At 43.6% G+C, this 27,982-nt stretch overlaps 1 protein-coding gene across 2 annotated transcripts in view; it reads left to right on the top strand.

The window, feature by feature from the left end:
- The first annotated feature begins 2,461 nt into the window (after positions 1 to 2,461).
- SNUPN (snurportin 1) overlaps positions 2,462 to 27,982 on the top strand; it is a 31,784-nt gene continuing 6,263 nt past the window's right edge. Inside the window, exons 1-8 of one of the 2 annotated variants that reach the window (XM_040342987.1) lie at positions 2,462 to 2,560; positions 11,352 to 11,545; positions 12,986 to 13,157; positions 13,282 to 13,386; positions 17,677 to 17,773; positions 24,721 to 24,818; positions 26,499 to 26,576; positions 26,669 to 26,749. In XM_040342987.1, the coding sequence (XP_040198921.1) occupies positions 11,388 to 11,545; positions 12,986 to 13,157; positions 13,282 to 13,386; positions 17,677 to 17,773; positions 24,721 to 24,818; positions 26,499 to 26,576; positions 26,669 to 26,749 (789 nt within the window). In that variant the 5' untranslated portion in view covers positions 2,462 to 2,560; positions 11,352 to 11,387. Of the gene's footprint in view, positions 2,638 to 11,351; positions 11,546 to 12,985; positions 13,158 to 13,281; positions 13,387 to 17,676; positions 17,774 to 24,720; positions 24,819 to 26,498; positions 26,577 to 26,668; positions 26,750 to 27,982 lie in introns of both variants that reach the window. The other variant, XM_040342986.1, reaches the window with a different exon arrangement.

Raw genomic sequence — 27,982 nt, 5'->3', positions numbered from 1 at the left:
CCGATTCCCCTAGACCAAACGAGCAGGAATCTAAGGGGAAAAGGGCACAAATTAAATAAATGGGTGAACTCCCGCTTTAAAGTACTTCATAAAAGATCAATGCTCCACTGCCCAATCCATTACCAAAGAAGTTTTACATGACGGGCTGACCAAAACTGCATGCTTAGTTCCCTCTCTAAGGCTCGATTCACACCTACGCATGTTGCCTTTGAGCGTTTTTGCAGTGCTTGTTGCGTTTTTTGACGTACATTTTTACCGCGATTTGCGGTTTGATTGTTTTTTAGCCAGCAATTTTTATTTTTTTATATTTCCTTTAACAACCAGCTATAAACAGGTTAAAAAAAAAAAATGCAAAACGCAGCAAAAACGCGGTACTTGCGTTTTGGATGCGGGTCCATTGAATTCTATTACATGCAAAACGCTGCTTTTTGCAGGAAAAAAAGTCCCTGACCCTTTCCAAAAACGCAGAGGCACAAAAAAGCATTGATGTGAACATGTTCCATACGAAACCATGTTAAAAAATTTCCCTGCATTTCTGCAAAATGCATCAAAAAAAGCATTAGTGTGAATGGAGCCTCATGCCGCGTACACACCATCACTTTATGTGATGAAAAAAACCGACGTTTTTAAAAACGTCAATTTAAATGACCGTGTGTGGGGGAAAAACGTTGTTTTATGTCTTGTGAAAAACGACAAAAAAAAATTGAAGCATGCTTCAATTTTTTGTGTCGTTTTTCAAAACGACGTTTTTTGTTTCACAAAAATTGACCGTGTGTAGCAAAAAACGACGTTTAAAACAACGTTTTTAAACCCGCGCATGCCCAGAAGCTAGTTATGAAGCGAGCTTCAATGGAAAAAAGTGGTGAACGTAACCTCGCTTTGCTAGACCACTGTGATAAAAACGATGGTGTGTAGGCAACGTCGTTTTTGAAAATTGAAGTTTCAAAAACGTAGTTTTTTACTTCACATAAAGTGATGGTGTGTACGCGGCGTCACAGATATAAACAAAGCAATCACAAAGGTCTATCTTTCAATTTGTGATCTGAGCCCAAGATTCACGTTGCCATAACCCATAAATCTCGGATTTCTCCAAAATAAGATTCCAAAGGGTTTTAAAGGTTAGGCCCTTTTCACACTACAAAATAAATCCGTTTTAATAATCCGTTTTAAAATCCGTCAGATAATGTTAAAAAACGGAAGTTATACGTCCTTTATAAAATATCATTAAAGTCTATGGGATTTTTTTATGTTCCGTAAAGATCCGTAATAGTCCGTTATAACATACGGACGTTAGTTATAACGGAATATGTGACGGGTCTTGCACTATTTTTTGTCAATTTTTTGTCCGTTGCAAGTAACGGATATATTAACGTCCGTTATATTTTAACATTGAAGTCTATGGCACATGGACGTTAGTAAATGTCTCCGTAAATGTCCGTTATGTTAACGGACGTTAATTTTACTGAGCATGGATATTCAGGGGAACCCCGCTGTCAATTTAAAACAAAAATGACGTGCGGTTCCCGGTAAATATCCATAACCAGACCCTTCAGGTCTGGTATGGATATTCAGGGGAACCCCGCCGTCAAATGAGCGGCTGAAGCGGTGACATTTCTTATATAGAGGAGGCAGAGCCACCCGTCACGTGACCCCGCCCCCTCTGACGTACCTCTGCTACATCACTGGGGAAGACCAAGAAGAGAAAGGTCTTTCCTCTTCTTGGTCTTCCCCAGTGACGTAGCAGAGGTACGTCAGAGGGGGCGGGGTCACGTGACGGGTGGCTCTGCCTCCTCTATATAAGAAATGTCACCGCTTCAGCCGCTCATTCGCTGGGCTGTGCCCAGCGGTGAGAGGAGGTCCGGGATGCTGCTGCGCCGGATGGATGGATCTTCACATCGCCGGAGCGGAGATCACCCGACGCTGGATCTTCTCATCGCGGGAGATCACCCACACCCGTCGCAGGATCAGGACAACGCAGGAAGCCGGGAACGAGTGGATTTTTCAGCGCTGGAGTTTTTTTTTTTTTTAATAAAGGACTTTATTCTTTTGTGTCAGTGTGTTTTTTTTACAATACTTTTTACTTCCTTCGTGAAATGGTAGAGGCCTTCGACAGCACAGTGGGTATGGGGCCTGAGCACACATGGAACGTCAGATAGAATGATCTGCATACTTATTCCAGGTCAATGACTGGGAAGGTACCAAAGCGAGTGACACTGCATAACAGCCAGGCCACAAGCATTTTTAGACGTCAGCAATGGAAACCTTCACATTTGTTCTCTATATCCTGTCAGTGAGCGCCTTCCATCTCCTCCTAAGTAAACAAATAGCTGGGACTCGCCCGTTTCATAAGAAGAGCTCCGTGGACAGGCTATGGGGAGAGCCCAGGCACGCCTCTGTAGGACATGTAGGGAGTCACGTCACCTCTACACACAGCACCAACCACACCACAGAGGAGGCCCCACCCCCGCTCCTGCTCACATGACTGTACGAAGAGACTTCCGGTATGGCGCGTCCTGGTCTCTAGGTTCCGCTTGTGTCGCATCTGTAGTGACGTCACGAGGTAAGCGGCATGATGGTGGAAAGGATGTGTCTGGCGGGAGGAATGGATGAGGGATGGAGCTGGATATAGTGGGAAAGGTGACAGCTTATATTCATTTCATTCCTGGTCCCATTATTTATACTAGTATATCAGTCTATGCTCAGCACATGTCGGTAAGATCTTGTAGGAGGTAGATATGGAAAGCAATGCATTCAAAGGTGAACTGCAGGCATGCTTATAAATCAATGCTTGCTTAAAGAGAAGCTCCAGCCCATAATAAATTAAAAGTCAGCAGCTGCAAATACTATAGCTGCTGACTTTTAATATTTGGACACTTGCCTGTCCAGGGATCCAACCAATCAGCTATTGGGTGCTGGCTCCACCATCCTGACTAAGGCAAAATAACAGTGAAGTCCTGAGCCTTCACAGCAGGTTTCCTATGGCGCAAAGCACTTTGGGATCGGGCCACAATCTTCTGGGATCTGTGGGGGGCTGAAGTGGGATCAGGTACCTGTCAAGACCCCCGATATTCCCCCCCCGTCCCAAAAGGTGCCACATGTCGCAGCGGAAGGGGGGGGGAGGAGGAGACAGAAAAGCAGAGCTTTTGGTTTTGCTCCGCTATAAGGTTTTGTAACTCTGCAGCCAGTTTTTTAGTACAGTCAGGTACTCAATCTGTCCAATTATAACATACCCCTGCTGATTGGATAATAAAACAGCAGCAGCGTCCTAATGAGTCATCCCTCTGCTTATTTGGTCCTCACCCGCCAGGAAGTCTGCACAGCGCTGCGCTAATCACAGGCAGGGAGACATTGTCCCGATGCTCGGCTGCAGAGATCGGGACATGTCTCCCTGCCTGTGGTTAGCGCAGCGCTGTGCAGACTTCCTGGCGGGCTCTGCACGTGGACTGTGCAAACACGCCGGAGCTCATCCCTACTGCCTACAGTGAAGTCTGAGAGCAGGGAGAGGGATGGATGGGGGTAAAGAAACAAGTAGTTGGGCATTTTTTTTACTTAAAGCGGAGCTCCGCCCTAAAATGGAACTTCTGCTCATCGGAACCCTTCCCCCTCCGGTGTCACATTTGACACCTTTCAGGGGGGAGGGGGGTGCAGATACCTGTTAAAGACGGGTATTTGCACTCTCTGCGGGTAGTGCGTCACTTCTCGCCCCGGCCGTTGTGTTCTGGGAAACACTCAGCTCCCAGAACTCAACGGGGACCGGTGAGAACGGCGCTGCGCAACTCGCGCATTCGCCGTAGGGAATCGGGCAGTGAAGCTGGAGCGCTTCACTTCCTGATTCCCTTACTGAGGATGGCGGTGGGTGCAGCAGATAGACGAGCGATTGCTCGTATTCTGCTGCAGACGTCGCTGGCCTTCAGGACAGGTAAGTGTCCGAATATATGTATTTGCAGCTGTATTTGTAACTGCTGGCTTTAAATTATTTTTTTTTACAGCGGAGCTCCGCTTTAATGCAGGGAATGCATGAAGGTCAAAATGTTTTGTCTTTAGAACTACTTTGATCCTCCTCTTCTAGGGTCCCTCGCCGGCACTCCTGGCCACTACCTTCTGCCGAGTGCCCCCCACAGCAAGCAGCTTGCTATAGGGGCACCCGAGCCACTACTTTTTGTGTCCATTCAGACACGGAACCTCGGCCCGCCCCTCTCTCTCCTCATTGGCTCACTGAATTTGATTGACAGGAGCAGCCAATGGTGCTTGCTGGCAATCAGAAGGAGATTGCTAAGGCTCTCGTGCAACATCGCTTATTGAGATTGGGCTCGGGTAAGAATTAGGGGGGGCTGTCGCACACTGAATGTTTTTTATCTTAATGCATTAAGATAAAAAAACTTCCTTTAGAACCACTTTAAAGCATAAGGTTAAAGCAGTATTAAACCCAAAACCAACATTTTTATATATTGCAGCTTACTAATCATTAGCTGTGGTGGCTGCATTCGTTTTCTTTTTTTTAGGCTTTTCACCTGGTGATCTGGGCAGTAACACACCTCCTGTATTGCAGTGCCCCCATTCTGGATGAAGGAGCACAGGGGGCACCTTTGGAAAGCAGCATTGTCAGTCTGGAGGGAGAGGAGTGTCAAGTGTTCTAGCAGACCTAGATACACTAACAAATGGAATTCAGACTCCAGCTTGCACTGCAGTTACAGCAACATTTGTTTTTCCTTTTTGGATAAAGATGTATAGCTAGCTAATGGACCTGTCTTATACCAGCACTGTGTCGTGTGTAATGTGTGCCATTTACACACATTCCTGTATCCAGATTAATGTGAATCTAACCTAAGAATTGACTACAACAGAGAGGGAACTGCTATACAGAATAGATACAATGTTGCAGTGGTGGAATAGCAATAGTTTGACAAGTTTATCAGGCTGAAAACCTTCACAGATGAGTAACATGTCACTTGGGGGTAAACAATGGAATTTTGTCTCTGCAACATTGTATCAATTCTGTATAGTAGTTTACACTGCAGTATGCTGATTCTATACACAGTGGTGAGCACAGGTCAAATGTCTATACATTGTGTACACAGTGCAAAGGTATCCCTCATTATGCGATGATCACTGGTAATAGTTTTAGCTGTCATGAATGGCTTTTATTCATGACAGCTTGCTTACTATTGTGAACTGTAATTTGCTACAGCTAATCGTATGGTACAGGGTGCTAGGTACCATGTAATAGCTGTGGGCCAATCACAGCATGACAATAGTAAGCAAGCTGTCATGAATGGAAGTCATTCGGAATCATGTGTCGGAATCATGCCACATCGTGCCCCTGATAAGTTTTCCTGTCACCAAGAGAAAAAAAAAGGTGACCAGGGAGGGACCTCAAGCTGATTGACAGCCTCGGCTTTGTTTCTGTGGCCCTTCCCTCCTATCACCTTTCAGAGCTCTCCTCCAATGAACTCTGCAGAGAATAACTTCAGCTCTCTGCCCCCTTTTTTCTGAACTCCCAGACAAGCTTTAAAATGCAGCACTTTGAAGGGATATAGAGAAGAAAGTGCTGCAGATAGACAAGTAAGACTTAAGTAGGAGAATTTGTTTCATCTCTGTGTATCACCTGAGGCCAGTCACTACTGAGTATATGTAAGGGTTTACAACTACTTTAAGTCACCAGGGGTCAGTGGGAGGAAAACTTCACTTGTGTCCATAGTCGGTAAGAAGAAAAAAATAGTCAGTGGCAGGAAAATGTCTGTTTTTTTTTTTTTTTTGTCCTGCATGGAATATTTCTGCTAGATGGTGAATACATAGAACTGTAGCTGTTTGCTGGACCTCAGAAATGTGTTGCACACTCAGGATAGTTCTGTGAAATTTAGGATGATTGGGGAAAATTCTTGCACTAATTGTGTGTTATTTTTGTTATTGAATGCCTTTGTTGTTTTTATTTTATATTTCTGTTTGGGGCTCAGCTTTATTGAAATGACTCCATCCCTTCCTAAAAACAATGAAGTACTTGTGAAAGAACAAAGCCCATACTTGCCTGTCTTGCTTCTTGTTCCATTGATCATTGCTCTCTTGGAGGGATTTTGCTGCCTGTGGCATCTATTATAATACAGGGCACAATATTGATTTAGGGGGCTGATGGATTTAACTGCAGGGCTCAGCGGGGGACTAGGCATCTGACATATCTGGAAGTGTTGGGTGCTGAAAGGGGTTGTAAAGGTTTGTTTTTTATTTTCTAAATACTAGGTTCCTTTAAGCTAGTGCATTGTTGGTTCACTTACCTTTTCCTTTGATTTCCCTTCTAAATTTTTTTTTTCTTTGTCTGAATTTCTCACTTCCTGTTCCTCCTCGGTAAGCTGTTCTGGCTGACTAACCCCCAGCCAGAACGGCTCGAATGATGGTGGCAAGCTTACTGAGGAGGAACAGGAAGTAAGAAATTCAGACAAAGAAAAAAAACATTTAGAAGGAAAAGATAAGTGAACCCAACAATTCACTAGCTTAAAGGAACTTATTTAGAAAAAATAAAAACATGACCCGTCGAAAGTCCCGCGCGCTCCTGATATCCTCTTCGCCGCTCAGCCTGGCCGCTGATTGGCTAGAGCGGATGGATTGAGAGCAGGGCAGCCATTGGCTGGAGCTGCTGTCAATCACATTCAGTGACGCGGCGCGCCGAAGGGCGGGGCCGAGTGATACAGAGAGTGGCTATAGTCGCTCGCTGTATCACAGGAGCGCGCCTGCAATTACTGACCACCATGCGAGCTCTCACATGACTGTGGTGAGTAATTGCAGGGAGAACCAGACACAGCCGCTGAGGGACCCCAGAAGACGTGGATCGGGGCGACTCTGTGCAAAACGAACTGCACAGTGGAGGTAAGTATGACATCACATGTTTGTTATTTTATAGGGGGAAAAAAAATTCCTTTACAAACGCTTTAAGTTTAGTTAACTATATACAGTGGATATAAAAAAGTCTACCACCCCAGGTTTCTGTGATGTAAAAAAAATTAGACAAAAATAAATAATTTCATAACTCTTCCACATTTATTGTGACCTATAAACTGCACAACTCAGTTGAAAAACAAATTTAATTTTTTTAGGGAGGGAAAGAAAAAATAAAATAATGTGGTTGCATAAGTACACCCTCTTATAACTGGGGATGTAGCTGTGGTCAGAATTAAGCAATCGCATTCAGGCTGGGTTCACACTACTACACTACTTTCATCCTACTTTGCTCTGCTACATTGGTCCTACATTTATCCTACATTGGTCCTACATCCACCCTACTTTCATGAACAGGATACTACTTTGGTCCGACTTCAATGATATTCAATGGGTTGAAGTAGGATCAATGTAGGACCAAAAGTAGTACAGGGAGCATTTTCAAAGTCGGACCAACTTGTGTAGGACCAGTTAAGACAGCTCTCATAGGGAAACATTGATTTTCACACTACATGAGGCTACATGAGGCTCCCAATGTAGGACCGTTTGTCGGACAAGTGTGAACGCAGCCTCAAACTCATGTTAAATAGAAGTCAGTACACACCTGCCATCATTTAGAGTGCCTCTGATTAACCCCAAATAAAGTTTCCTGACTTTTTCTTAGTCGCATCCTACTGCAAAAGCCATGGTCCTCAGAGAGATTTTAAAGCATCAAAGGGGACTCATTGTTAAAAGGTATCAGTCAGGAAAAGGGTACAAAAGAATTTCCAAGGCATTAGATATACCATGGAACACAGTGAAGATGGTCATCATCGATTGAAGAAAATCTGGCAGAAGAACTGGACGTCCCTCCAAAATTTGATGAAAAGTTGATAAGAAAACGAATCAGCGAGGCTGCCAAGAGATCTACAGGAACATTAAAGGATCTGCAAGAATATCTGGCAAGTACTGGCTCTGTGGTGCATGTAACTACAATCTCCCGTATTCTTCATATGTCTGGGGTAGAGTGGCAAGACGGAAGCCCTTTCTTACGAAGAGAAACCTCTGATCCTGGCAAAATTTAGCAAAAACACATCTGAAGTCTCCCAAAACCATGTGGGGAAATGTGTTATGGTCTGATGAAACCATGGTTGAACTTTTTTGGCTATGATTCCAAAAGATAGGTTTGAAGAAAAAACAACACTATAAATCACCAAAAGAACACCATACCCACAGTGAAGCATGGTGGTGGCAGCATCATGCTTTGGGGCTGTTTTTCTTCACCTGGAACCAGGGGCCTTAGTGAAGCATGAGGGAATTATGAACAGTTCCAAATACCGGTCAAATTTTGGCACAAAACCTTCAGGCTTCTGCTAGAAAGCTGATAACAACAAAACCTGGGGAATGCCCAGGGGAAAACCAAGCCTCCTTACCGACCAGCCTGCAGAACAACCAATTAACCTAACAGTATGCGTTAAAAACGGGTTTTGTCCGCACGCATTTGCAAACGCAAACCCTGTAATCTGTGGTCCTAACACTAAACAATGAGCGTCCCTACAGTGGAGGCACATACATTCTAATGGATAGATAGGGCAGGGCTCGACAAATCTCAGGCGCCTGGGCTTTGATCCGTGACAGGTGCATCTGCTACAGGGCGGGTTGCGGGTTCTTGGCCATGAACATGATTAAGGGGTATAAGCAGGGATGGAGCAGGAAGAGAGCCTGCACAGCAGCGGCTGACACGGCGGGAGGAACGAGTGGCCAGTAGAGTGAAGTCCAGCTGGGGATCCTCGGCGGCCTGTCATCCCCACTGCTGCTGTCGCCCTGCCCCAAGGTATTGTGGGAAGCGCCTCGAGAACATCGGGGACCCGGAGTCTGTTTCCCAACGCCATGCTCCTCTCCGCACCGGGTGACACATGGACTACATTAAAACATTTACAGACCTCAGAACAGTGCGGGATAGGCACAGCAGAGTGTGTCCCTCGGACCCTCGAGGACTGTGCGACGAGTAGTGTTAGCGAGCGGTGCCGCCGGCTAACACTACTTGTCGCACAGTCCTCGCCCGCACACAGCGCAACGGACCGAAGCCGCCTCCCTCTCCTCCTCTGCTTACGGAGGAGGGGGTCCGAGGGACACACTCCGCTGTGCCTATCCCTCGCTGTTCTGAGGTTAGTAAATGTTTTCATGTAGTCCAAATAGACGTGCTGGGGGGCGCTATGGAAGGGAAGAGGGGGGGGGGTGCACTGAGGGAGGTCTACATTGATGGGGGTCTACACTGTGGGGAGCCTGCACTGAGGGCGGGTGCACTGTGGGGGGTGTACACTGATGGATGGGGGGCTGCACTGATAGAGGGGGGGTCTGCATTGATAGATGGGGGTCTGCAATGACCGTGTCTGTACTTAGTGAGGGGGGTCTGTACTTAGTGAGGGGATCTATACTGCGGAAGGGGTGGTCTGTACTTAGTAAGGGGATCTATACTGCGTAAGGGGGGGTCTGTACTTAGTAAGGGGATCTATACTGTGGGAGGGGGGTCTGTACTTAGTAAGGGGATCTATACTGTGGGAGGGGGGTCTGTACTTAGTAAGGGGATCTATACTGCGGGAGGGGGGTCTGTACTTAGTAAGGGGATCTATACTGCGGAAGGGGGGGTCTGTACTTAGTAAGGGGGTCTATACTGCGGGATGGGGGTCTGTACTTAGTGAGGGGAATCTATACTGCGGGAGGGGGTCTGGACTTAGTGGGGGGGTCTGTAGTTAGTGGAGGGGGGACCAATACCAACCCTAGTGACGTCAATAAACCTGGCACCTAACTTTTTTAGCTGGCTCCTAGATTCAAAGCAAATTTGTCAAGCCCTGAGATAGGGGCAGGTGGACTGAAGGGGGGGAGCCACCCCTCCTTTAAAGGTACAGGAGTACACCAAACACCCAGCATATAGCACAATGGCTACAAAGGTGTTGGTGCACTGCTGGACCAATATAAGCACCACAGGTGAAACTTAAACGTGCTAGAAAGCTGAACATGAGGAGGAACTTCATCTTTCAGCATGACAACGACCCAAAGCATACATCCAAATCAACAGAGGAATGGCTTCACCAGAAGAAGATTCAAGTGTTGGAATGGCACGGCCAGAGCCCAGACCTGAATCCGATTGAAAATCTGTGGGGTGGTCTGAAGAGGGCTGTGCACCGGAGATGACCTCACAATCTGACAGATTTGGAATGTTTTTGCAGATGAGTGGTCAAATATTGCCAAGTCAAAATGTGCCATGCCGATAGACTCCTACACAAAAAGACTGAGTGCTGTAATAAAATCATAAGGTGCTTCAACAAAGTATTGGTGTAAGGGTGTGCACGGCCATGCAACATTATCATTATTATTTTTCGGATTTTTACTATCCTTCACCTAAAAGATTTGTTTGTTCAAATGAGTTGTACAGTTTATAGGCCACATTAAAGGTGGGGAAAAATAAATCTGAAATGATTTATCTTTGTCTCATTTTTTTTTTTTTTTTACATCACAAAAACCTGACATTCTCACATGGGTGTGCAGACTTTTTATATATAGATAGATATATAGATAGATAGAGAGATTATATATATATATATATCAGCAGCAGGGACACTACTTGCATTACCGTATATACTCGAGTATAAGACGACCCGAATATAAGCCGAGGCACCTAATTTTACCACAAAAAAACTGGAAAAAACGTATTAACTTGAGTATAAGCCTAGGGTGTCCATCTGCATGCCTCACTGTGCCCATGCCTAGACTGACGTTTAACATGGGAATCTATAGAAGGGGTGCCCGTCTTTGAAAAATCGGTGCTCCCCAGCTGTAGATCCCTCCAGACAACAAACTGTGCTCACTTCTAGAGGAGAAATGGGGCTACATGTGTGCAAAGTTTCAGGTCCAGGGGACCTATGACTGGTTGGTATCGGGTCCCCAAAGTTACTGGAGAAATGACCGTTTAACATGGGAGTCTATGGAAGGGGTGTCCGGCTTTGAAAAATCGGTGCTCCCCGGCCGTAGGCTCCACGGACAACAAACTTTGCACACTTATAGAGGGAGAGTGGGGCTACATGTGTGCCACGCTTGGGGTCCAGGGGACAACCGGCTGGTACCATGTCCCCAAAGTCCGGGAGATCAATAGCAAAAAGGTGACTCGAGTATAAGCCGAGGGGGGCATTTTCAGCGCACAAAAATATTGTGCTGAAAATCTCGGCTTATACTCGAGTATATACGGTAAATGAAACGTGTCCCTTTGCTGGTGACTGAGCTTTAAAGTGTTTAATTTCTGAGAAAATGAAAAGGTGAACTAACACCTTACAGTAAATTTATATCTGGTGTGTCCGATTACAGATCTGCATGAGTTGGCTATTCTATCAGTATCTAAGCGACTCCTACATTTCATAATCAGTATATGGTGTTTCATGTCTTTACAGGGCGTTCTGCGTTTCCCAGTCAGTTAAACCCTGGGAATGGACACTCTCACAGAAGCCCTCGCCGGAAGCTTCTCGGTTTCTTCACAACTTAACAGCACATCTGCTCCCCACCCGCGACTGGCACAATACAAGGGCAAATACAACTCTCTAGAACAGAGTGAACGCCGGAGGAAACTTCTGGAACTACAAAAAGCGTGAGCTATAGGACATTCTTGACTGAAATGTTGAAATTTGGATATTTAGTGGTATGGATTATTTCACCATGATACTTATTGGTTTATTGAAAAAATAGAATTCTCAAGGTGTTGGCAATGTATAACACAAATCAATAAAGAAATCTTATTGGTTAAAGTGTAATATGATGCGGCTCACCAGTCCTTAGATGTGTTAAATCAAGGGTCTTCAAACTACGACCCTCCAGTTGTTCAGGAACTACAATTCCCATCATGCCTAGTCATGTCTGTGAATGTCAGTGTGTTACAATGCCTCATGGAATGTGTAGTTCTACAACAGCTGGAGGGCCGTAGTTTGAGGATCCCTGCGTTAAATGCTTTTGTAGCATTTCGGCTGAGGAGTTGGGGGTAAAAATAATCAGTTAAGACAAAGTTTTACTGAACCCCAACCACCCACCTCAACGTAACATGGTGGCCATAGGGGATAGTACACATACTGCATCGAATTCTTACTACAGAAACCTCTCCCGGTAGTCCCCTAAGATATCTGGGAATACTGTAACTAATATGAGTGCAGCACATGCAGAATACACAGGAAGTCATCAGCTCACAAGGTTTTTGGTTGGACCAACAGGTATATTTTGCACTTGCAGAACATATAAACAAAATGTTCCTGTGGTATTTTTAATGGACCAAAAGAAAGCAAATTTCATAATTGGGATTTACATAAAGATAAAATAAGGAAAAGAAGTAATGGCAATCAGAATCTAAATAGCTTTGGTCTAAATTCAGCAAAGTGAATTCTAATTGGTTGCTTGGGGTACTGCACCCAAATAAAATCTCCCTCAAACAAATCTTTCCTCATCCGCTCTGCTATACTAAGATCCTATTTTTTTTTCTTTTTTATATATACCTTATTTTTTTTATGTAATGACTTTTTTTTTTTTTTTTTAAGCAAAAATGTTCGCTCCTTCTCTCCATGGATGTCACTCACCTAGGCGAATGATGTGCACTGTGCCTCCAGGGATATGCACATCCCATATCCCAGAAGGCATAGTCGTTTATTCACAAGAGGGGAGGGCCTAGCAGCGCATCATCGGGAGGCATGCTGGCTGAGCCTTAAAGAGCCTACATCCTTCCAATGAAGTCGCACAAGAACATGGCGACACCACCACACCAGAGGTGGCAGAAGGGGATCTTGGCGGGATAATGCTGGGTGGGTGAGTATCTGAACTGTGCAGAACCCAGTAGGCAGGGGTTTAAAAAAAAAAGATTGGAGGGGGGTTAACGCTTTAAAGTAGGTGTAAACACTAAGGGCCCAGTCACACTGTTGCGGGGCAGTATTTTTCAGAACCGGAGCGGCTGTGAATAACAACCAATTAGACTTTAATGTGTTGTTTACTTTTTTTATGTATTGAAGAAAATATTAGTTCTTTTGATGCTTAGATGTAACCTTTTTAGGAAACGGTTAGACTATGTAAACCATGCCCGTCGACTGGCTGAAGGGGACTGGACAGAGAAAGAGGAAGAGAAGATAGATGACACACAAGAAAAAGAAGATGGAGTGGGGGGTGAAGAGGAGGAGATGGATGTGGATGCTGGCAAGAAGCTCCCAAGGCATTATGCTAACCAGGTCATTTACATGTAGAGCCTATTATTTCATTCATGTATTTTATTTAGTACTTTTTTTTCATATTTCATGCTTAGCTTATGTGTTTTCAATCATTATTTTATGTGTTGTCTTCTTAACTCTCCAGATAATGCTCTCCGAGTGGTTAATAGAAGTCCCTCCAGACCTGGCTGATCTCTGGCTACTTGTAGTGTGCCCGACTGGGAAGCGTTCCTTGATTGTGGCATCCAGGGTGAGCTATTAGTCCTGCTTATCATACATTTAAAGAAACTTTTTTCATTATAGGAATGGTAGATTTGTTGTTGGGTTAAATGTGTCATTGGTATTGCTTGTAATTATGGTTCAGCAGTTTTTAATGAGTCGAATGTTGATTAGTGTGCAGAGCTGAACAATAATTACAGGGGTTCTGCCGCTCAGCTTACTAGTGTATGATGAATCCATATAGCTGCTCGGGTGGATTTTTTAAAACTTGAGGGGGAGGACTGCAAGAACAAACTTGTTGCAGCTATTTTTCTGCTCAGTGGTATTGTGAAGTCCTCAAAACCATATATGGAACTGAATGAAATAATCTGGCTTTCAGGTATATGTATTGTTCATGAAACTATTTATAGAGAGAAGGGGAACTCCAAACTTTAAGCTCATATTTGAAATTAGCAGTACAGTATATCACATGCCTCATTAGGCGTAATTTGGCCAAATGGAAAGCATTGCAATAATTTATCAAGACGATTTAGATCATTTTTTCAGCAATTTTCAAACTTATTAATTAACCCTTTATTTTATCAAAGCTTGCTCTTTTGTCTTCTTTGGGGATGACTAATGTGGGCTGGTATTGTTTTGCTTGAAAGTTACTCACCAGCTATTTATAATTGAATTAATTGCCTGGAGAAAGTGATGGTTTAGAGGTTTCCAAAACACTTATTAGATTAAGAAGAAGCTGTCAGGGCCAGGAGCCTTTCCCATCTGTGTGGCGGAAATGGCAATTTTCACTTCCTTGGATTTTTAAGGGTGCTTTCAGCATGTTCCTCCTTTCTTCCTGGGGAAAAGTAGGTAAATCAGAGTCCTGGGGGTATGTTAAATGTCCTTTTTGTGCAAAGCTGGCAATTTGCCTGCCTAAAAGACGAACGGTCTTAAAATAATTATGCTGACCACTTCTAAAAATGCTATTCGCCCAGCTGTTATAATAATGATTTTGATTTGGTACCTAAGCAATTGGAAGAATACAGTAGATATAAGGATTACTGATTTTTTTCTACAGAACAAGAAAACATTATGGTGAGGGTGGGCTAAAAGGAACCGACGCACATAATTAGTGAGAGACTCAATAAAGCGCTCTTAAAACGAAAGAGATTTTCAGGTCTCGTTTTCACCACAGATCTTAAAAATTAAAGGATAAGTTCACCTTTAGAACATGTTACATGTTTCACCCATATTTTATGGTGCAACATGTTCCAGCACCTGCCTCCTCTCCCCACACCTGCTGTCAGTTTAAAAGTGGCACTTCCATGCGGGCCTCCGCCCACTCAGCCATGCCATTCATTCATAGAGTCCTGTGAATGAATGACCAAACTACATCTACTGTTGGCCTCTGTGACTGACAGTTTGTAGTTCTCAATGAACTGCAAGGGTGCTGGTAAGCATCCTCATAGTTCATTGATTCTTTCTGCCTATTCTATTGGAGGGAAAGCACAAAAACAAAGTTTTTATATATAAAAAAAACACATTTTATTTTATACAGTTTTAAAATGTCAGAGATGCAGCACCAACAAAGCTGCCTAAAAAAATACATGACATTAGACCATGCACTAGTCCTCAGTGTGGGTCTACGCGTTTTGTGGCTGTCCCACTTCTTCAGGACCACTTGGATGCAATGCAATGGATGACAGTTTTTATAATCATAAAAGCAAATCTACAAGATAAAGGAACAGTATAGATCAAAAAATATATTTTTTTTATAAATATATATATATATATATAAGTATACATGCATACACTCAAAAAATATTTATATATAACAATAGTACATTTTTATAATCGCACATTTGTTTAAGTCAGAGCTCCATGGTAAAGACAGTACATTCATATTAATAGATTAGAAACATGCCTTATGTATGGTAGGATACATGGTGTAGCAAAGGGTCTACTTACCCCACAAGCAGGGGGAAATTGTGCAGAGTAATGAGAAGGGAAGACTCATTGGTCCAATGATAGCCTACCGACCCATAGAAGGATGGCACCGCAGAGATAAAGGTGGTAAATGAACAACTTTGGTAAAACAAAAGAGGAGGAGCTCCAACATGAAAGAAAGAAGAACCACTACATTTAATAAAGAGTTTTTTATTAATGGTGAAATGTTCTATATTGGAGTCGTGGGCAGATAAAGCATTAGGTTCAAAATGTTACGCACCTTAAGATCAATCTGTTCAACGTAAACTATTGATAGGCGATATAGTATTTTATAGAGTAAGCAAGATGCCTGGACAACAAAGAAAGGGGCCAGCTATCCTAAAATTGAATATAGCCAAACGTGTAGATTTATCGTTGTAAGTCCCATTATGGACAAGAGGAAGATTAAATATGTTCCAGAAAATGAATCAATCGTATTAGCCTAAAGATGAATGTCTAGGATATATAGCATACAATGAAACACAAGGATTGGAAGCCTAAGTTAGTAAGGTGCATCTTGTCAGGAAATCTCAGCAAGGAAAAGGCGTCTATAATATAGAGCATAAAGCAAAGATAACTCGAGCTGACAGTACTGTCTCAGCCGTATGGAGCCTTAGAACCTTATTAACACCAGAAAATAAGAAAGGTATAGAGTTTTGACTTTAGCATAGACCAATGAATCACAAGTTGGTATGTCTCCCTCCTTCAAAACGGAGGAATCAACTGCCAAAGTAAAGGGAGGTGCTATATACAGTCAGGTCCATAAATATTGGGACATTGACACAATTCTAATCTTTCTGGCTCTATACACCACCACAATAGATTTGAAATGAAACAAACAAGATGTGCTTCAACTGCAGACTTTCAACTTTAATTTAAAGGTTTTTTCATCCAAATCAGGTGAACTGTGTAGGAATTCCAACGGTTTGTATATGTGCCTCCCAATTTTTAAGGGACTAAAAGTAATAGGACAGATTAACAATCATAAATCAAACTTTCACTTTTTAATACTTGGTTGGAAATCCTTTGCAGTCAATTACACCCTGAAGTCTGGAACGCATAGACATCACCAGACACTGGGTTTCATCCCTGGTGATACTCTGCTAGACCTCTAAAGAAAATAAACCCAGTGGTGATTAAATACCACCTAAATAAAGCTCCATTTGTGTGGGGAAAAAAAATACAAAAATGTCATATGGGTACAGTGTTGCATGACCGCGCAATTGTCATTCAAAGTGTGACAGCGCTGAAAATTGGGCAGGATGTGGGTGAAAGGGGTTTATTCCTCCTTTTTGGATAGTGAGAGGAGTCCTACAAATCATTCCTTTATGCCCCCTTGTGGCAACTGAAAATAGAACTGGTGGTTTGTAATTAGGATAAATCGCCCTATAAAAAGGCTGTATCCTTAACTGCATGCAGCTATTTCAGGCTAGTTGACCATCATCAGTGAAGTGTATTGAAACCACAATTCCTATGGAGTAGGGCTTATAGACCAACGCAAAGAAACAACCAGACACATTATAGTGAGGATGTTCCAAAAGCCCTACCCCATAGTCCATGGTTTCCACATGCTGCACTGATCATGGTTTGCTTGCCTGAAACAGCTGTGTATAGTTTGTAATACATTGCTGTATCTGTACTATAAATCTGTGATTTTGGATTTGCAGTTGGCCACATGGGGATATAGAAATAAGCGTAACAGTTGCCTATTGGTTAGCATTTCTGCCTTACAGCACTGGGGTCCTCGATTTGAATCCCAATCAGAACACTACCTGCATGGAGTTTGCATGTTCTCCCTGTGCTTTCATGGATTTCCTCCAGGTTCTCCAGTTTCCGCTTACACTCCAAAGAAATGCTGGTAGGTTCATTGGCTTCTGTCTAAATTGATCCTAATAAAAAGGTAAGAAAGGGACGCAGGTGAGAGAGGGACCTTAGGTTGTGAGCTCATTGATGACAGGGAATAATATGAATGTATAATTGTGGGTGCTGTATATAAATACCTGTAATAAATACATTTGCATGGCTCTGTCCACTATCATAAAAGGAGGGAAAACATTTTTTTTGGGATCTTTCATGGAAGGTAGACCTGCAAGTAAATTCAGTTTTAAGTAGGCTGTATTGTGTTTATTACTTTTCCTTGACACTCCATTGCTGCATACTTGTTATAGTGAGTTGTCAGTGACCCAAGTACTGAAGCTAGATACAGCCAAACTTTTAAAAGAATTCCAGAAATGGCAGCCCCCATATTTTTCTCATGATATGTGTACTTGTAATTAAAGGTGCAACTGTTATGACTAGACACAAGTTATTCACTGGTCGGCCTTTTTAAATTTTACCACTCTTAATCCTGTTTTAGGGATCCACTGCAGCTTATACCAAGAGCGGGTATTGTGTAAACCGATTTCCTTCACTGTTACCTGGTGGAAACAGACACAACAGTTCCACTGGCAAAGGTGAGGGATCTGTTGTGTAAAAGTAACTGTTATAATGTGCACTTTTGACTTTTTAGTAATAGTAATCATACAATTAAGCATCGAAATAACAAATACAATTTTCAGTACACGTATAAACTACAATAGACAGTACATACACACAGTGTGTATCACAAATGCTGCACTCTTCACATTATGATCGTTCACCATGCAAATGCGAGAGAGAGGTGTGTGTGTGTGTGTGTGTGTGTGTATATGTATGTATGTGTGTGTGTGTATATATGTATGTGTGTGTGTATATATGTATGTGTGTGTGTGTATGTATGTATGTATGTATATATATATATATATATATATATATATATATATATATATATATATTATAATATATATATTGTGAGGCCGCTGGATATGCGGTATAAACTCTATGTAGCTAAGGCAGCATACAGCACTGTGTTCCGGGTGCAAGCCGAGACTTCCTGTCTCATATTCGGAACATATTAGGGTCTATCTGATCTATGCTCAGCCAGTCAGAGAAAGCGATGTATTTAGCAATGAATAAAATGCTTCCTCTGGCTAAGTCAGAGGTTGTGACACCATTAGCCCACCTCTCTGACTCAGCCAATCAGAGGAAGCTTTGCTTTCACTGCTAGAATACATCACTTTCTCTGACTGGCTGAGCATGGATCAGATAGACTCTGTGTTCGAAATACGAGACGTGAAGTCTCGGCCTCAAACCGAGAACACAGTGCAGTATGCTCAATGTAGACTTGGCTACATACAGTTCATACAGCATATCCAGTGGCCTCACGTTAATGAGGGGACATAGTTTGGGAAAGCTTGGCCTAAACAAACTATGTAAAGTGAACTAAAGATGGAGTTCAGCTTTAATTAATAACATTTTATTTTATTGTTTGACTCCTATATATGCCGTTTGCATGTGGATTTAGCAGGTTAAGTGTTACTGTATCAACAGTTGGAGTTCAGCTTTAAGAATTACATTTATTTCAAAACGGACTTGTACAAACACCTAAATATGGTAAAAACACTAATATATAATATTTAATTTGATAATCTCCCCCAATTTAAAATCAAAGGGACATTAACCACCACTTGCCTGTGTGTGTGTGTGTGTCTGTCTAAGCGTGTCTGAGCCAACCCCAATATATAAACTTTAAAGTAAATAATCAATGCATCCATCAATACTCGATCAATTATATTAAGGTGACTTGCGCATGCGCCGTAGGGAACTGGGCAGTGAAGCCGCAGCGCTTCACTTACTGGTTCCCTCAGCGTGGATGGAGGGGGGAGCAGCAGGGTGACGAGCGATCGCTCGTGCTCTGCTGCGGACGGCGCTGGACTCCAGGACAGGTAAGTGTCCTTGTATTAAAAGTCAGCAGCTGCAGTATTTGTAGCTGCTGGCTTTTAATATATTTTTGGGGTGGAACATCCGCTTTAAGACCAGCACCAAGTCTATACAGCGTTCCAAACAAAGCCTGTGCTCGCCGATCCGTCTCAGTAAGCCGTCGTGCGGTTTAAGCCTCGGGTCAGGGTCGGATGTGACATCAGCGTCGCTCAACTTGCCTCAACGCGTTTCGCATTATGCGTAATCAGGGAGCTTCCCTTAGTCCGGGGTGAATAAAAAGCTTTATTTGACCAAACTTAAGTGTGAGGTCACACAAGTTATACAATTTTCATGAATGAAATATTTTATTGCACTCAAGCACGGGATTTACATTATCACAAGAATGTATTATATTATTGTATATTCACATGTTATTATGTTGGCATAATATTTGCACAGGAGAATTGATCCACTAAGTATTTGGATACATTTATTATCGCTAGCGCAGCATTATTTGTTTTGAGTTAATTTGCACATTTATATTGGGAGTGTTACTTGCTGCTTGCATATATTACTCAGATTGTAGTCTAGTTGCTCGCAAGACTACCCATTATATTACCTTGCAGGGGAAAGTGTGTGTGCGTGTGTGTGTGTGTGTGTAATGCAGGGTTTGACAAATTTGCTTGGAATCTAGGAGCCAGCTAAAAAAGATAGCAGCCAGAAAACGCGCCCCGTCCCGCCAAGCTTGCGCGCAGAAGCGAACGCATACGTGAGTAGTGCCCACATATGTAAATGGTATTCAAACCACACATGTGAGGTATCGCCGCGATTGTTAGATCGAGAGCAATAATTCTAGCTCTAGACCTCCTCTGTAACTCAAAACATGCAACCTGTAGAATTTTTTAAGCGTTGCCTATGGAGATTTTAAAGGGTAAAAGTTTGTCGGCATTCCACGAGCGGACGCAATTTTGAAGCGTGACATGTTGGGTATCAATTTACTCGGCGTAACATTATCTTTCACAATATATAAAAATAAAATTGGGATAACTTTACTGTTTGTCTTATTTTTTTTAATTAAAAAAAGTGTATTTTTTCCCCAAAAAAGTGCGCTTGTAAGATCGCTGCTTAAATACGGTGTGATCCTGTGCCTCCGTGCGCCCCCACCTCCCTGCCACACGATTGCTCCTCAGTATTTTGATTGTGTTTCTCCCGAACACAGCGGCACGTTTGTTGTTTTATATTACCTGGAGACGGTGAAGTCGAAGGGTACCCCTGTTGAGGCAGGTTCAGGGAGGCCGGGGAGAGCTGAACTGACCTGTTGGCTTCGGTCGCTCACAGGTCGCCACAAAGACAGGCATGGACGCTCTGATCTGTGGTGAAAAAGCCATCGTCCCTCTGCACAAAAATCCGCCACGCTGCTAACTCTTCTTCCTGGGGGGGTTTGCAGAGGAGCATTGCGCTCCAGACCTCGTTCGGAGGTACAGGAAGCGCGTCACCGGAGAGTGGGCGTTCCCTACACGGCAACCCGGAAGTGACGCCTCGGCGTGGAGAGCAGCGTGGAGCGGTGGGGTCGGCGGCGGATAAACCCTGCGAACAGGTACCGGCAAGCCAAGGACCCAGTCAACCTCCTCATGATGGAAGAGGAAGGGAAGACTAGCGCTGCGGCTACCAAATCCAGATCGGGGGTCGGTGAGTACTGTCCCTCCTGGAAAGGGAGAAAAGGGGAGAGTGAGAGTTCCTGAGTCGCAGGATGCAGCTGGTAACGGCTGCCTTCCTCGTTCTCTCTCTCTTTTCTCCCTAGTACAGCCTGCAGCTCTGAAGTGGGAAGAAATAACATGGTTGTTTTTATTATGTTCCCTCTCTAACAGAATCTCCCGGTGAAACCCAGGGGGCCTCTGCTCAATCCTCAGCATCTGCTAGTGGTAGTTCCTCTAAAAAATGTGGAAACTGTAAAGATAAACTCCCAAAATCCTATACCAAACCCTTCTGCCACAAATGTATTAACCAGTTGGCTGGGAAGGAGGCAGCTGCCATGATGAAAGATTTTCTCTTGTCAATGCAGTCTGAAATGTTGGCCACGGTTAGAGCTCTCAGGGAGACAGCTACACAAGCAGCCACAGGCCCTAGCACAGAGGAACCGGCCCCTAGAGAGACTTTGATTTCTCAGGGAAGGCTAGTTGCAGGACCCAGTACCCCTTTCCTATCCTCCCAGGTCTTTTCTCATGATCTGGAGGAAGAGGAAAGTGAGGTCATGAGCCAGGTCACTAGACATAGCTCAGAGGGTGAGGAGGATAGAGACTCAGTCATGTCTCAGGAAGAAGGAAAATTGCAAGTCCCCCGGTCAGGTCCTCCTTATTGCCCCATGGTGGCCAAGGAGGACATGGTTTGCGAACCTGAGGTTCATGTCAGTAGCAGAGCCTCTGAGACTCCCAGCCAGGACAGATCTTCTCAGACAAGGTCCAGTGTTTCACTCGAGACCAGAGTTCTTTCAGCTAACAGCCTGGTTAGTGAGCGCCAGATTCTGAAACAAAAAGGTTGTTCAGAAAAGGTGATTGATACTCTCCTTACAAGTAGAAAGCCGGTCACTAGAAAGATCTACTCAAAGATATGGAGAACTTTCCAGACCTGGAGTAGAAAAAGACAAAAGTCTTCCCAGTCGGTTCCGGTTATCCTGGATTTTCTCCAGGATGGAGCGGACGCTGGGCTTAAGGTTAGCACCCTGCGAGTACAGGTAGCGGCCCTCTCGGTGTACCTGGATAAAAGATTAGCGAAGGACGACCTAGTTAAGAGGTTCTTACTAGCTAGGGAAAGAATGTCCCCCGTCCTTAAAAGCTTCTGTCCACCATGGGACCTTACTAGGGTATTAGAGTCATTATCTATGCCCCCTTTTGAACCTTTAGAGAAAGTTTCCCTTAGGTTCCTTACGTTAAAATTAACTTTTTTGTTGGCTATTACTACAGCCAGGAGGGTAGGAGATCTGCAAGCTCTGTCTATGAAAGAGCCTTTTCTTAGGGTGCAACCAGACAGGGTCACTCTTAGGGCAGATCCCTTATACCTACCTAAAGTAGCATCCTTACTCAACAGGACGCAAGAAATGATATTGCCGTCCTTTTGTTCAGAACCAAAGAACGAGAAGGAGTTTAAGTTCCACTGTTTGGACGTAAGAAGATGTCTTCTTATATATTTAGATAGAACCAAAAGTTTCAGGAAATCTAACCATCTCCTAATCCTCTATGGTGGGGTCAGGAAGGGATTACAGGCCTCAAGGCCATCAGTCTCAAAATGGATTAGAGAAGCTATTACAGAGGCTTATCAGTGTGCAGGAGAACCAGCTCCACTTAATATCAAAGCTCATTCAACCAGATCTCTGGCGACATCTTGGGCGGAGAGAGCAGGTGCCTCCTGGGACCAGATCCGTACTGCGGCTACCTGGTCAAGTCATCACACCTTCCTGAAACACTACCGTGTAGAATTGTTGTCACAGCAAGACCTGGCTTTCGGTCGGAAGGTCCTCCAAGCTGTGGTCCCACCCTGAGGTAGGCCTGAGGTCCTTTTATATCCTCTCTGGTGTGCCGTCCTGGAAGGCGTAGGAGAAAACCTACGTTAGATCTACCGGTAACGGTATTTCTACGAGCCTTCCAGGACGGCAGGCCTACTACCCACCCTATGTGAAGAAAGGTAAGCTATATGCTAAATGGTAAGTACCGATTGGGTGCCCCTTGTGAACCAGTTCAAGATTACTTTATTAAATACTGAGGAGCAAGGGGAGGGGTGGGAACTTATAACAAACTTGTCAATTGATTGTGTTTCCTGTGGGAGGAGCCCTTATCTCTCTGGTGTGCCGTCCTGGAAGGCTCGTAGAAATACCGTTACCGGTAGATCTAACGTAGGTTTTCTTGTCGCAATTGCGACCGGGCGCCTGGATTTTTTTCGAGCCCTGGTGTAATATATATTATCAAACTTCTTCTTTTCTTTTCTTTTTTTTCTTTTTTTAAACCTACACTACCGCTTTAACTCCTTGATTGCCCCTAGATGTTAACTCCTTTCCAGCCAGTGTCAGTAGTATAGTTAGTTTGTAGTATTAGCACTGATCACTGTATTGGTCACTATTGATGTCAGTGTCGGCTATTGTACTCCCCAGCCAGAGTTGTTTTTGTTTTTTCATTTATATCTCAAAAAAAATAACGGTGGTGATCGAATACCACCAAAATAAAGCTCTATTTGTGTGGGGGGGAAAAAATGACATTCAATTTTATTTAGGTAAAGTGTAGCATGAACTCGCAATTGCCAGTTAAAGTAGCACAGTGCTGAATAGCAAAGACCAGGTTGTTAAAGGAGAAGTACAGCCAAAGCTCGTTGGGTCACAGGAATGCTGTTCGTTCTGCACTCCTGTGACCCCTTTTTCAGCAGACGACAGGCTAAAGCCTGCTGTCGGCTGACGTTGCTGGTCCAGGTTCGGACAAGATTGCAACAATGGAGCTGCCCACATGCCGGGACTGGCGCTCAGCGAGTCAGCTGCTCCCGCCCCCTCCACAGTTCAGCGCTCCAAGGGGGCAGAGCAAAGAGCTCCTGACTGACAGTCAGGAGCCCTCTGCTCACGGAGCTGTGAGAACCAAGCGATCAGTGGTGTTCGATCGCTCCGTTTTTAGAATTGGAGGCTCCGGGGGACAGATTCAGCATCCACCTAGGTAAGTATGCTTCTAAAAAAAAACATTAATCTCTTAAGGAGAACATCGAATGTAGCAATTGGAGGCTGCAATAAATCTGCACACTGAAACTACTTCCCCCTAACACATTCAACCCTTGTAACTGACACTTTGCTGGACAACTTGGCCTGTTAAAGGAGGTGGAAAAATAATGGGCCTGGTGAACGGGATAAACGGGTAATAAACCATGTTATAGACGCGTCTCCAAAAAAACAAAAACTGCTTTGTGAATGCTATTGACAGACTACATCTTGTGTTATTTAATTTTGCCCATAATTCGACCTTAGAGCGGAGTTTCACCCAAAGTGGAAGCTCCTCTTATCTGTCTCCTGGGCAATATATTTTTCTGTCTTACAGATGTATAAGAGCAACCCACCCGTTTGGTCATCTTTGTAGGTCTTGCTCCTGGCCTTATGTCATTTCACTGTTATGATGATGCTTCCTAATTTGATTGTCCAGAGAAGCAGGATCTGCTTGCATATTGTTTTCTTTCACACTGGGGCAGTGGGTCTGTTAGCAGCGCTTTACCAATGTTTGAGCACTTTTAACCCCCGATAGTGGCCAAACAAGGGGTAAAAGCGACCGCTTTGCTGCGCTTCGGAAGTGCTTTTCAGGTGCTTTGGAGGCTGCCCATTCATTCCAACAGGCCTGGGAGGTGGAGGAGTGCTTGCAGGACTTTTTTTCCCGTCCTGCAAGAGCACCACCCCAGTGTGAAAGCACTCAGACTTTCACACTGGGGAGGCATGAGAGGCAGTTTACAGGCGCTTTTGAAAACTGTCTCAGTGTGAAAGGGGTCTAAAATGTATTTGCATCGTTATTGCCTTTCCATGTTCCTTAAATTTATTTCCTCAATTTGTTAATTTTGTAGAAAATGGTACCAAAACCTAAATATCTATGTCTGTGTCTGTCCTCTGCAGATTATACTATTTTGGACTGTATATACAATGAGGCATCTCGGACCTATTATGTGTTAGATGTCATGTGTTGGAGAGGACACCCAGTTTATGATTGCCAGGTAATTTATATTTTAACTTGTAAGTGTTGTAATACGTTGCGTCAAAGTTTGGCTGAACTATTTGAAACCTTGGATTACATCCCAGTTTGACTCTCGGCTAAATTTGTTGCTGGTTTGTGCATGATAGCATATAAGAATGAATCTGTTATTGTGGCCATTCACAACAGGAAAGTTTCTTTTACATGGGTTTAGAGATGCAGAATATTTTAGCTGCATTTTTAGTGCCTGCCAATGCACTGGGTAATTAAAAACGATGGCAAGAGGACCATTGTACTTTGTGTTTCGACATTTTAGGGCATATCTAGGCTTTGTAACAACCTTCTGCCTTCCTTTAGATCATTTGCAACCTTCCAAAGTGCACCTGTAGTGTTTTTGATGTGTTGAGCACACATTTTTAAAGCCATCATTGTTCACTTCCCCTTATGAAAAAACACTGAACCGGCTCCCTCTGGGGCTGTGTGTTTACGGTGTACAGACACAGGGTGTCATGTCCACTATGTGCAGCATGGTCCAGAGGCGTGGCCAGGATATTCAGAGTTTATTCACCTTTTCATTTATTATGAAAAGATGAACTTGCCCTTTAAACCAGGGGTGTCCAAACTTTTGACCTTCCTGAGCCACAATCGAAGAAGAGAAAGTGTCTTTAGCCGCACATAAAATACACTAACACTAAAGATAGCTTATGAGCCGAAAAAGTCGGGCAGATAACAAGGTAATGATCACTAATATAGATAATGTACCTATTTGAGTAATACATTTTTATTTTTTATTTTTTTATATTCTTTATTATAATAGTAAAAGAGGGCAACATAAAGTTAGTGTGATATTAACACTGTTTTTGATAAACAATAATAAGGATACCAGATAAACAGTCCCCCCTGTGTCTCTTAGCGGGTAGGTGTGGCCACAAGCCCTGTTCACTATAATGAATAGTACTCCAGCGGCCGCACCTATTTGCAGCCCTCTGCAAAGCCAGCGATTACCTGCAGAAATGCGTCCAGCAGTGATCACAGCAGGTAATTGCTGGCTGTGCAGAGAGCTGGAAAGAAGCACAGTCGAACTGTCATTATAGTGAGCAGGGCTGGCAGCCGCACCTACCTCCTGAGAGCTGCAGGAGAAAGTCCAGCTACGATTCGCACCTGCCCTTAATTGCTGGTGTGAATGTTGCCAATGTATGTGCTCTGTGGGGGTTGTGGGAGAGTAAGGGGGGGGCACAGCTGTCCCCAGCACCCCCCTAGATTTGGCCATGCAGCATTTACTTACCTGGTGCCCCTACATCTCCTGCTGCTGAGGCAAAGATGGGAGCCCCGGCATCCCCCTAAATGTGCATTGGCCTGGCTTGTCAATTAAGACTGCCGTTTGGCATAGCTGCTGCGTCCCCATAGAGTATCATATGCTGCCTACGTCAAGTTCCTAACTGCTCCAGCCACATGAACAAACGGCTAATTCATGCTGTATGGACCCCAGCGACTGTGTGAATGAAGCTTTAGTGGTGTCATCCACATGGCTTTGCTTTGTGGCCAAGTGGCCAAGCTGTGTTACTATCAGGACTGGATAAATGGAAATACAAAACTTTTGGCAAGTAAATCATTCCCTTTATACGTATTTAATTTTGTGTATTTAGCAAAATTCAGCATTAATCATTCGCTACAATCAAAAATCTGTTTTATTTTTACCTAGACTGATTTTCGCTTTTATTGGCTTGACTCAAAACTTCAGGAACAGGAAGAACTTGGTGTTATTTCCAAACGGAACCCAGTAAGTAGCCTTGGAATAGTTCATAAATCATGCAGCTGGTGCAGATTTCTTCCTGGGTATTTATCAGTCTCTTTTTTTTTTTTTTTTTTTAGTTCAAGTTTATTGGATTGCAGAACTTCCCCTGCTCCTTGGATTCCATACAGAATGTTCTAATGGAAACATTTCCTTACCAGGTATGGTGTGTACTGTATTGTAGTTTATCATGAACTATAGGCCTTTTATTATATTGTTTGCAATAAGAATTGTCTGTGTTGCTGCAAACTGACCAATAAGGTTAAAGTGGCTGTAAAGGCAGAAGCTTTTTTATCTTAAAGCATTTTATGCATTAAGATAAAGAGCCTTCTGTATGCAGAAGCCCCCCTAATAGTTACTTGCGCTCCCTCTAGATCCAGCAATGTTGCAGCAGTGTCTTGGCTGCCCAGGACTTCCCCCTTCTCGTTGGCTGAGACAGCAGCGTGGCGCCATTGGCTCCCGCTGCTGTCCATCCAAAGTCAGTCAGCCAATGAGGAGAGAAAGTGGGTGAGCCCGGGCCGCTGCTTTGTGTCTGAATGGACACACAAAGCTGTGGCTTGGGTGACCCCATAGCAAGCTGCTTGCTGTGGGCACACACAACAGGAGGGAGGGGCCTAGGAACACCGAAGAGGGACCAGAGAAGAGGAGGATCAGGGCTGCTTGTGTGCAACATGTTTGTTATTTAACCAGTTAAGCCCCGGACCAATATGCTGGCTAAAGACCCAAGGGGTTTTTACAGTTCGGGACTGCGTCGCTTTAACAGACAATTGCGCGGTCGTGCAACGTGGCTCCCAAACAAAATTAGCGTCCTTTTTTTCCCCACAAATAGAGCTTTCTTTTGGTGGTATTTGATCACCTCGGCGGTTTTTATTTTTTGCGCTATAAACAAAAATAGAGCGACAATTTTGAAAAAAATGCAATATTTTTTACTTTTTGCTATAATAAATATTCCCCAAAAACATATATAACATTTTTTTTTCCTCAGTTTAGGCCGATACGTATTCTTGTACCTATTTTTGGTAAAAAAAATCACAATAAGCGTTTATCGATTGGTTTGCGCAAAATTTATAGCGTTTACAAAATAGGGGATAGTTTTATTGCATTTTTATTATTTTTTTTTTTTTTAATACTAATGGCGGCGATCAGCGATTTTTTTTTTTTTTTTTTTTTCGTGACTGCGACATTATGGCGGACACTTCGGACAATTTTGACACATTTTTGGGACCATTGTCATTTTCACAGCAAAAAATGCATTTAAATTGCATTCTTTATTGAAAATGACAGTTGCAGTTTGGGAGTTAACCACAGGGGGCGCTGTAGGATTTAGTGTACACTGTGTGTGTGTGTTTACAACTGTAGGGGGGTGTGGCTGTAGGAATGACGTCCTTGATCGA

The sequence above is a fragment of the Rana temporaria genome, chromosome 3 (assembly GCF_905171775.1).
Source record: "Rana temporaria chromosome 3, aRanTem1.1, whole genome shotgun sequence".
NCBI lineage: Eukaryota > Metazoa > Chordata > Amphibia > Anura > Ranidae > Rana > Rana temporaria.
The sequence above is the reverse complement of the archived record's forward strand: the minus strand, read 5'-3'. Positions and strand labels throughout refer to the sequence as shown.